At 31.5% G+C, this 12,371-nt stretch overlaps 1 protein-coding gene across 1 annotated transcript in view; it reads left to right on the top strand.

The window, feature by feature from the left end:
• Positions 1–12,371, top strand: part of bma (SCY1-like protein bma) — a 405,563-nt gene that overhangs the window by 337,572 nt on the left and 55,620 nt on the right. The window contains exon 14 of the mRNA XM_072524851.1: positions 968–1,027. Coding sequence (XP_072380952.1) covers positions 968–1,027 — 60 coding nt within the window. The remainder of the gene's footprint in view (positions 1–967; positions 1,028–12,371) is intronic.

The raw sequence follows: 12,371 nt of genomic DNA, 5'->3' as shown, positions 1-12,371 counted from the left end.
ACACAAACTGGCTTATCAAAAAAGTACTAGAAGGCGAAAAAGTTTAAAAATATTGTGTTTAACTAATGGTACCTGAATAATAATTTAATTAGAATACATACGAATATTTAGGAGGGGTTTAAGGGAACAAAACCCCCATAAAATTTTTATGGGGTTTACTAATTTCACTGTTTTTGTTAATATTCCTGCTATAAGAAAGCTACATATCTATTTTTAATATAATATCCCATACAATTTTTGATATCTTGGAAAATTGATTTTTATTTTGTAACTTCAAAGGGATGTAACTTTTTTTATGTGCACATTTGTATTAAGGTAAGTTAGGTTAAATCGAACTATTTTTGGTTGCAGAATATATGTTTTGATTTATGACCTACCTTTTTTGTTACACCCTGTATATTATATCTACTTATCTATAATATAAGTATATATTATATATTGAGCTTATTATAGAAAATAAAAATTATAAGGGTGATTATACCACTAAGAATTTTGGTTTAACCGAAATTAACATGCATTTTTTTAAATGGCTGCTATCACAAACAAGGAAAATTTAGAAGATTTAAATTCCTACTTCAATTTTATTGAATGTATTTCAAATTAACTTTTTTGCTTAAAATAGTTGTGAACCAAAAATTATTTCCTACCTCAAGACTGCTTTGTCAAAGGTTGTGGTACTCTGACTAGAAAACGAAATTTTTATTACAAAAATTATTAAGATTTTATTATCTGACTAAACCAAAGTAGTAATTATACCAATATCTGACATATCCACAATATCGCAGGTAAGTTTACAAAATCTATTAGCACACACATATATATTTATTAAGTGCCTACAACCCATCAGGCTGTAATTACTAATTTGTGATCAAACCAGGAAGCGTAAGTGATGCAAAAGGTCGTTCCTTATCAACACAAAAATAAAACACTAAACAGTATATACTGACGCGTGGGGTTTGTCGCACAGGGCGCAATTGGGTACAGCTCATTCCGAGATGGCTCAAGCCTTTCTGTGCCATCTTCATATGTAAGTCCCCTCAATGTCGTAAAGTGTAATGTTATGTACAGTATATGGTCTTAAAAAATTTCAAAAATAGTTGATAAAAAATAAATATATTTACCTGCTAATTCTATTCACTACTTGCAGCAAAATCAATAAGTTTAGAATAGAAATCAATAGAATATTTTATTTGTTGTACCTACGTAAGTAAATCATTGAGGAAAATAAAACTTGAAGAAATTTTTTTATAGATCGGTAAGTTAAGTACACATAACCTAAAAATGCATTTTTTATCGAAAAAAGCGTATAACTTTTTTTTGGAGTTGGCTACAGGTTCATTTTTTTATTTTATGTATTTGACCTAAAACTATACCTCTGATTTTTTATAGAATATTTCGTATGGTGCGATATCTTCAAAAATCCAAAAAAACTATTCTTTTGGTTTTGTCAGAAATCAAATCAAGGTTTTTTATAGGTTATACATTTTTAATTGATTAAGGCCTTTAGGAAAATCAAAAATTGGGCGAAATACCTTTAAACCACCCAAAATACCATGTTTTTCAAGGTTCTTATGGGTTTTGGCGAGGTTAATCATATTTTTTGAGATTGACATAAAATAAATTGAATGAATTCAATAAATTTTCATATATTTTTACTCTTTATGTGGTTAAAAATAAGACTCTTCTTGTTTTATTCTGAAATATCTATTCGCAATGTATGACTCTAATATTTATAAATACTGTTTAGGCATGAACGTCCTTAGTTTATAATTTAAACCCTCATGCCAGACTTTATCAAACGCCTGTGCTAGGTCCAAGAAGATTGTAAAGCGGACTTTATTTTCTTCTAATGTTTTTTCTATTATATTCGTTATTCTGTAAACTTGATCTACTGTGGAATGTTTATTTCTAAAACCAAATTGTTGATTTGGTATAAGATTTTTTCGTTTTATTATTGGTTTTAACCTTCGAGTGATAACGTACGGTCCCTGACAGCGACGTAGTAGATTTTTCGCGCTAAAACTCAAATGCGCATATTGTTTTGTCTGCGCGGCCAGGTAGCTTTCATATCCTCATCATGCTATTCAGTCTTGAAAAATCTGTGGCCTAGTGCGGATAGTTCATATGTTATTCGGCCTCATGGTGTAAGCCACTGAGGTTACCATTTGTGTTATACTCAACGGTAAGTTTTTGTGGTTTTTGGTCCATAGTCAGTTTAAATAATAGATATTCATTTTAGGAGTTGTATGTGAATATGGCTTACGAAAGAGAACAACTCAGGTTGCAACAACTTTTTGACGAAATTGTTGCTAATTCCGAACCAAAACCAGAAGATGACGAAGCAAGTTTGCAAGATGATTGTTCAGAAGTTTTAGAATATGATACCAATTCAGAGGAGTATTTCTGTGATGAAGAATCTGTCGAAAATCATGTACCAGTAGAAGTAATACCGCGCATACCACGTTTGTTTGGGAAAAATGAAACACGGTGGAGGAAACATCATAAATTTAATGGTTACGTTCTAACTCGTACTGAAAATGTTCTACCCAATCTGGCAGTACCAAAAGGTGACATTAGGCGAAAATTGATGATAAAAGAGATTTGGGAATGTTTTTTTACTACCGATATTCTAGAAAAAATAGTAGAATACACCAATAAGTTCATAGCATTGAAACGCTATGACACAGTCAATAACAGAACGGCTAGGCCAATTGATCTTATATAATTAAAGGCTCTGTTTGGGCCGTTGAACTTATCTGGCGCTAATTGATTGAATTAATGCTGCTGGTAATACAAGGGAAGGTGAAAGGCAAAAGAAGACCAGGGAGAAGACGCATGTCCTGGCTGAATAATTTGAGATAATGGAGTGGGAAAACGTCAATAGAACTTTTCAGAACGGCTGCAGATAGAGTCAAATGGGCCATGATGATCGCCAATGTCCTTAGGGATGTGACACGTTAAGAAGAAGAAGAACAAAATCAATCATCAGAATGATGATAATTTATTTAGAACAGATGGAAGGTCAATGGAGATTTATCGCCTTACGATGTTGCTAAAGAGGTTATTCTAGTTCATTTTAAGACACATTCGGTTAGATGACAAAAGTACTAGAATACAAAGGAAAGAATTCGACAAGTTGGCCGCGATACGTGAGACTTTTAAAGCTTTTAATTCTAATCTACCGAAGCATTGCAATATTTCAGCATATACTACGATAGATGAAAAGTAAGTTCCTCTAGTACACAACAAAGGCCAGAAAAAACCAGTATGTTCGCATTTGAAGAGAAATGTACCCTTGTATCATATGTACGCCGAAAAGGTAAAAATGTTTTAGTGTTATACTATGCATTACGACGACAACATTAATAATGCAACAGGTAAACCAAAAATAAGCATAGATTATAATAAGACTAAAGGAGGCGTGGATGTTGTGGCAAAACTCTGCGAGGTATACAATTGCGCTAGAGCAACCCGTCGCTGGTCAAGTAGAAGTTTTTCAAATAATTTGGACATCACCGGAGGGAGTGGTATTGGTCGATAGGATGTCACTTGATTAGGAGGTTAAATTGGGTTGGCGATTATAATGACTTCAGTTACTTTCCAGAGTCTGGAAACATGAATTAATTTAAAAGCAGCATTTATTAGGTGTGTCAGATTAACTATGGCTGTTCTCAGTAGATTTTTTAATACTTCTAGAAATCATATCCTATAGTTTTCTTAGGATTTATATTCTCTTTTATTTCTGTTGATACTTCTCTAAATGATGTTAACGTTAAGTTGGGTTTGAACGTGCTTTCTATATGATCTGCAAATCGTTTTTCTTTCTGTTCGTTATTTCTAGTCCAGTTGCCGTTTTTTAACTGGATAGGAGGAGAATGAATAAATTGTCTCTTTATTCTTTTTCATACCGAAAAATCTGTGTTCTTGTTAGAATCTTGTGTCAGCTGGTAAATTACTTGAACAGGAATTAATTGTTGAATTTTTTATATTCTCTATCCTTCATTTTTAGTTGTTATGTAGCATTATTTAGACTAGTTTTGTCTCTATGAGTTTTTCTACTATGAGTTCTCTGATTTCCTTTGGATAGTTGTTTCCTTTTGTTCTAGAACTTCTTGTGGAAGTATTTTCCCCAAGCTACCTGTTGGATATTTTTATAAAAAATTTTAATTCGTCATCAAGTTGCTTTCTTGTTTTTTAATGACACAACAAGATTAATTTTGTGTTCAAGATTTATTTTGAAGCTCCCCCAGTTAGATTTTCATTAGCCAATATTGGATTTAACTGTTTTTTTATCGCTGTATTACTCATGTTAAAATTATCAGTAAGTGATCAGAATTCATGTTTTAGCCGTCATTGCTATTTAGATAGCTGAGATATTTTTGTCAATATAGAAATAGATCAGTCTGGAATTTTGTTCTTATCGGTAGGCCAGTATGGCCAGTATTGGTCTATCAGTAGATATTACTTTACCCTTTTGTTCTTTAACAGCTGAAAATAGTTCTTTTCCCTTAGTTGTAATTAACCTAGGACCACAGTGGGTATTTTTTGCATTAACCTTTTTCCTTAAACTCTTTATATTGTTCACTTTTAATGGATTGTCTAAATGGACAATATATTGAACTTATATTTACATCTGATGTGTTTTTATGTTCACACTATAGCTTGTAGCTTCCTCTTTTAGCTGCATTATCTGGGTATACAGTAAAATATACTGTATAACCGCGAAATTTTATATACTTATGACTGTTTAGTAAAATGTATTTCAGAAACGAGATATAGATCAATTTTCTCAATGTCTAGTACTGCTTGCAACTGATCTGATGTTGTAACAGTCAATTTGCATTCCACGCCATTATTCCATAGGTCCTTAGCCATTTATGATTTTTGGAATACCTTCTTTAGCGCTATACTCTAATCGGCTAATTCTGATATCGATTTTAGTTATTTTGTTATTCATCTTGGTGAGCTTTGCCAATATAATTTGTTGCGATGGTGCACGTCTCCTTTCATCCTTTGTTACATTAACTTCTATTTTCACTGACCTCTACCGTTTTTAGTTTTTTGCTTTCAATAACTCTAACAATGTTTTTGTATGTTATCTGGTTTCTCTTCTATAAAAATAGATAAGTTTTTTAAAAGCTTTAATTATGCGTGGGAATTTTTAAAAAAATTTAATTGATTGCATCCTACATAAAAAATTAAAACAAAAAATTGACGTTTTTGGTGGTAGAGGATGAAGGGAGGGAAGATGTCGGGCTAAAATCATGCTGAGCAGTATTTGTTATTCGCATAGAACGTGAAAAACATTTTGCCTATCTTAACGGGGGGTATTTTTTGTAACCAGTCCTAAATGGTTTCACTACATTGAATTTTAAAACCAGAGCCACTTTGTGATTTATAGTGTTGAGGTATTTTATATATTTCTTAATATAGTAATAAAGTATATAATTTTGTAAATTGATATTGACATATTGATTCTAATAGAACTATTTTTTATATAATCTTTAAAATTAAACCTTAAATTTGGTTAGTGTTCAATAAAATATAACAGAATATGATAGAAAATTTATAAAGTAGAATAAAAGTACAAGAAAGGAGATATCTTTAAATTTATAAATTTAGTATCCTGTAGCTGAGCTATGGCGCTATCGAATCAGCCACTTTTTATTATTAGCTAAAAATGGCAAAATATGGCCATTAACCCACTAGGAAAAACGTCACTGACACTTTTGTCACACGTCTAAGGTTAAAAGTGCCTATTATAAGATTAATTTACTTATTTTATGATTCCTCAACAAAATTATAAGATCTTTCCCAAACAAAAATTAATAATAAGTTAAAGAAAAGCAACAATCAAGATACAATTTTTTTTGAAAGAAATACGCTCTACTATTCCAAATACCATCAACCAAACTGTACTTTGTTTGGTTTATGGTAGAATTAAATCAAATACCGCATAAATATGATTATACTATTACAATTTTTATAGTACTTTTTCATCTATACATTTTATAACTTTATAAATATGTTCTTAAATATAAACTTATTGATTTAGCTGCTGTTCTACCTACTTCCTAGTATTAAAACTGCCACCTCCGTGATGAAGTCACAAGGTCTTATTTTGATGAGTTATTGATTCCCAATAAACCAAATTGATTACACTGGTGTCATACAAGTTTTATTTAAACATAAATACTTTATGTCTTTATTTTAGATAATTTGGCATCAAAGTAAAAATTTTATGAGAACTCAAGCGAAGGTAAAGTAAACTTTTGAAGGAAAATAAATTATAAGTACCTAATAAATTGTTGGGAAGCGTTTTCTAAAATGGGCACTGGCTCTATGTTTATCTTATTGTCTACAAATATAGAACAAATAAATAGTAATTCTTAGTAAATGCTGCTGAAAGTTTCAAATTAATGAACCATAATAGAGTTACCAAAATAGGTAATTTGGTTTATTTAGGATCAGAAACTCCCTAAATATAGCAGCAGGACTTCAAGTTATTGTGGCTTACTCGTTATATTATAAAAAAAAATATTTTAAAGTAGCACAAAGTTTAAAAATGCAAACTTTTATTAAAATATTTTTGGAAGAGGTTAAAAATCAAGATTCTAAGCTACTTTAGAAAATATGTAATACACAAAATTATTTTAAAAGGAAATTAAAAATATTCAAGTAGTTTTGTTAGAAAAGGCGCTAATTAAATAAATTTTTGATCTTAAAGAAACTGTGTAGGAGTAAATATTGGGGTTTTATATTCTTAGTTATTTTATTCGTTACTTTACTAAATTGCTTTTTTAACAATTAAATGAAATTAAAATAGTCTAACCAAAAAGAAAATAATTAGGAACATTTACTAGGAACTTCTAAGGAAGAAGAACAAAAATATATTGAGGAACACAAATTCCTACTCGTATACTTTTATCAGCTACAGAAAAGTAATAAACCGGATAAGATCAGTACCCAAAACATTATATTGCTAAATAAATAGTGTGCTGATTTGGTGAAAAAAACAAAAACGATAATTTGATCCACTTACTTTTAAATTTCAAAATGCTTCAATAAATCTTTGGCGATGACTTGCTTATATGTAATATTTTAACGTGGATAAAATATCAACTTTTGAAATATTTTAGATTATATGGTAGGCCATGAAAAAAAAATTATAAAATGCTAGATGTAAAAAAGCTTATTGATATAAAAAAACGTTAGGGGCCTTTAATTTAAATTTTAAGGAAGACAGGTTTTTTAAATATTATTCTCAAATTTCAACCTCCAAAGATTGCTGCAAAAACTACCTCTGCATCTCAATTACCAGCACTCCTAGTAGATTGTACGGAAAAGTTATGAAAACCCTAGTCGAAAACGAATATGTACCACTTGAGCTAGAATAGCAAGCAGAATTTTGAGCTGGACGATCTTGCATCTACAATATAAACACTTTAACCCAACTAAATAAAAAAAGAATAGCTAGGGATAGACCAACTCAAATATTATTTGTATACTTGACGAAAGCATATGATACAATACCCTATGTGGACTATGGCCGAAAAAGATACAGCTATATCCAGAATTTTTAAAAGCGTTTTTTTGTATGGATATAAAACATGGCAACTAACTAAGAAAACGAAACAAAAACTCCTTGTTCTGAAAATGTATTTTTGACCCAAATCAGCAGGTATATCGAGAATGATGCACGTAACAAACAAAAGAATAAAACAAATCATGGACACAACAACCACCATCATAGTAGAAATACAGGAAAAATAGCTTATTTTGTACGTACATGTACATAAAATGACATACAAGCGCATACCGAAGATAATATTTGATTGGCAGCCACCTGAGCGAAAAAAAAAAACGAGGAAGACCAAAAACAATAGGCCTTAATGAAGTCCAAAATACAATACCAGAGAGATATCTACGACCAGGAAACTAGATCGATAGACGTGAATGGAGACTACTAAAGGAAAAACTCGGAACACTATAAACCAAACATTATTGATATTTTTGTATCACCTACTAATGATTGTACACTAATTAAAAATGTATCTTAAATTTTTACCCTAGAAATGGGAAACTGTTGGGTAATAAAGCTATTATTTATTTATTTATTTATTTATTTATTATGTATATAGGAATGACTGTGATATGATTTTATGATTTCCAAATGTTTGTATCTGTTTCTGATTATTAATAAGTATTGCTTTGGCTTTGTGCTTTGCTAGTTTTAAATTAAGTGTGTTCATCCACTACCAAATTTTCTCGAAGATGATATCGAAAGCATATTCTTAACAAGGAAAGTCAAAGACGAATAGCTAACCAAAAGCCAAATTTTATATGATGATCAAAAAACCCGACGATGACATAAAACTAATCTCATCACAACATACGGCGCCAATAAATATTAAAACAAATATATAAATTGAATGTGTTGGAAATAACTTTTTTGCAAAGGTTATGGTTAAAAGGATAAAATTAAAAATGAATGTAGTATCACTAGAAAATAGCATATCAAAAGTGTATTAACGCAATATCAAAGCATGTTAAAAGCATATTAGAAGCATATCAAAAAAAAATAAAAACAGGGAGGCCGACTTCATCCAAATGATAAGGGCCGATAAATGACAATGCTATATTATTATTACAGAGCGCATTCTCATGTACACTAGTAAATACAAAAGTATAAGGCGATACTGATTTTAAATTATTATAAAAGTCAAAGATATTTTTTTTTAATTTTGTTGTATATACAAAAAAGATAGGTCTAACAAAATTTCACCTCCGATGAAATATTTATTTCTACACGTTTCTTAAATTCCGTTTTAGTTGTTTTGCTTAAGATTCAAAGCTCAAAATATGTTAAAATTAAAAATATGGTTTTTGAATGGAATTCCTATTTCTTATGTCCAAAAATTTCATTTAAATTATTTTAAAACCATGAAATTCATATAAACAAAAGTGTTTTCTTCCCTCATTTTACACCCCATTTTATAATTTCTTAAATTTTCGTTTCACCATTTCAGCATTAAGTGATTTTATCACTGAATAATTTGATCACTTTTATATAATTTTTAGTGATAAAAATGTTAAAATGATAAAATGGTTTAATGGTGAAATGGTAAACCGTAAATTTCATCGTTTACTAACGTTAGAACTTATTTAGAACTGAATTTTTTAATTTAAACAAAGCTTTTGTGGGAGTTTTGATTTTCAACTTCAATTAAGTTGCAGCTTTATTTTATTTACAAATATTATTCAGCCATAAAAATTAATATCCATTTTTCTCAAATAAACGACTATTTGTATGTTGTTACAAACAAATAAAAAAACCACTAGGGTATAGGAGATAAGTGAATCCTCACAATCTAAAGTAAGTTTTTTTATTGTTGTAGAATTTCTAGGCCACTGGTTTCGAGGATTACAATATATGCTCCATTATCAGACCACAGTACACAGGTCTTTTACACAGGTTTTATCAGAAACTCAAAGCTAAAAATAACATGAAACAAAAAATGAATACCTACAAAACAAGAGTTAATATTCAAAATTGAATTAATCAAGCAAACAACTGTACCTTTATTAAGTAAGAGAGTTGGTACTATATATATATATACTGTTAATTAAATACCAGCCTGATAGAAACTGTACACTATAGTCAGTCTATAGTTGATTACAATGATATAGGGTATGAAAATTAAATTAAAATTCTAACTAAGAGTTAACTGTTAAACAAATTATATGAAACAATTAAGACTTATATATCAGATACAAGAGGGCTCTTCTGTTGTGTATAATTGTGCAGCTTACCACCACCCATAAAAAAAGACAGTCTACAGACGAACAGAAAAACAAAGCTACGTAAGTCTACTTTAAAGTTTTGATTTGTAAAGCTAATACAAATAAATATAATAACCACAAAGAACGACTACTTAACATAAAGCTCTAGTAGCTTCAAATTCGAATAGTGCGGCTGCGTTGGGGAGGGTGATGCCGAACACTGGAGGACCCAAATCCTAAAGAAGGGGGGTCTTACACGGTGTTGTACAGTCGATCGTCCTCTACGCGTCACCAGTCTGGAGCGAGGCGGTAGAGATAACGGCCTATAGGAGTCTCATGACACGAGTAGGCAGAACAAGTCTGTTGCGAGTGGCATGCACCTACAGGACTGTGTCTGCGCCAGCCTTATGGACTGGATGTGTTCCGTTGCATGTTTTGGCGGTGGAAAGAAAAGAGCTTTATCAGAGAAGAGGTCCAAACCTTACTGTGGCCGAGAGAACACAGGAAAGGGAAAGGTCCATTGAAAAATGGCAAAAAGAATGGAATAACACGGAAGATGTGGCACAGTGGACGAAAATGCTGATCCCGAACATAAGAGATTGGGTGGACTGTGGCCACAGGCGACTGGATTATTTCCTGACGCAGGTGCTTACAGGACACGGGTGTTTTAGGGCCTACCTCTATAGGACCGGAAAGGCTGATACAGATGAATACCTATACTGTGGATACTCGGACACTGTGACACATACGATGTTAGATTACAGCAAATGGATAGTGGAAAGGAACAGAATGGAGAGAGAGACAGGTGTGAATTTTGTTACAGTGAGAGAAATGATTGAGAGAATGATTGAAAATAAATTAGTTTGGACTAACGTACACAGCTATATCCGTGCAGTGATCAGGAAAAAGGAAGAGGAAGAAAGACTGCTGGACCAACGCTAAAGGTAAGAGTGAATGATGCTGAAAGGTGAAGCTAGAAAAGTGGGTCACACTGTATGAGTTAGAATGCGTGAGTCAGACTGTGGGGAAGGAGGAAATGCCCATCTGGAAATGATTCCAAACTAGGAGCGATAAGTGCCTTCTACGCGTTACCTGGAACGAGACAGCGAGCCTCCTTACTGATGAATAGAGTGTGCCAAAAGAATGATATTCCTAGAAATACATAGATCTCACACCAATCTTAATCTGATTACACACACACACGTTTATTTATTAACGACAGACAGAACAAAAGATAAAATGGAAACATTCTATAAACATATTGATGATGCTTTGAAAATAACTATTCAGTCCAGTCCAGTCCAGTCAAAAGTCCAGTGAAATCACTAACTTTATGGATGGCTTCAATGCAAAAATTGGTAAAGATGAATCAAAGCGTAATGAATGGGGCATCGGTTAGTACAATTTTGCCAAGAGCATGAACTAAAAATCATAAACACAGTCTTTAAATTACCAATTAGACGGTTATATAGATGGCAGTCGCTAGTAGATAATTCAGAGAAAATGATCAGAGATCAGGATTAACGAGAAATATGGTGATACTGTTTATTAAAGCAGTGATATGTTCTTAGTCGGAGATGTCTCATCCGATCAAAACATAACAATTGCAAATATTAGAGTTAAATGCATCAAGAAACATCATGATATACCTAGAATAAAAAATAAGAAGACCTTAGAAGAAAGAAGAAGAAACAAAAAATACATGAGAGCTTTAATAAATCGGTTATTAGATCGAGGTAGGATAATAAGATAAGTAATTAAACAAAAAATATAGGGTAGGATACGAATAAACTCACTTCTTCAATTTATCCATAATAAACGTTTACTCTCCAATAAATGAACAAGATCAGTATATCAAAGTAGCTTTTTACCAATTACTAGAGCAAACATATAACCCTACATCAAAAAAGGACATCAAGATCTATATAGGTCAATCATGAAGTTAATAATTTGAAAAGAGAATAGTTGTGACGCATTGCCTACATAGAGATACGAATGAAAACGGCCAATATCTTATTGAGTTTTCAGCTAGTAAAATCATTATCATCAGTTCTACTATATTTTCTCAAACAAACATACACAAAAGCATCTGGATGTTCCCTGAAGGAGATGTGTGAACCAAATAGATAACATCTTGATAAAAAAGCGAGCAGGGAAAAAAACATTCTGGACGTAAAAAGTAGATGAGGTGCATGCTGCGGTTCAGACCACCTAGTAGTTCAGGTACACTTCAGATCTAGCATTAGCGGACAGACAAAAAAAATCAACCAAGAAAGAAAATTCTAGATTTAAAAAGACCTGAAGTTCAGAAAAAATTTGTAGATGAAATAAAGAGAAACTTGACTGAATATAAAGAAAATAAAGAGATATCATTAGAAGATCAGTGGAACCTAATAAGTAGAACCACATTATCTGCAGCAAAATTGGTGCTAGGAATTAAGAAAGGAAATATGACCAATGGTTTAATGATGAGTGTATGTCGGCAATCGAAGAATAAAATGAATGAATCCAAGAAAGAAAAATGGTTTTTGTAAACAAAACACGAATAGCTGATAAAGTGTAAAGACAAAAAAGAAAAAAACATAAAC

The sequence above is a fragment of the Diabrotica undecimpunctata genome, chromosome 1 (assembly GCF_040954645.1).
Source record: "Diabrotica undecimpunctata isolate CICGRU chromosome 1, icDiaUnde3, whole genome shotgun sequence".
In the NCBI taxonomy this organism is placed as follows: Eukaryota; Metazoa; Arthropoda; class Insecta; order Coleoptera; family Chrysomelidae; genus Diabrotica; species Diabrotica undecimpunctata.
Note: the sequence above shows the minus strand (reverse complement) of the source record. Positions and strands in the feature narration are given on the sequence as shown.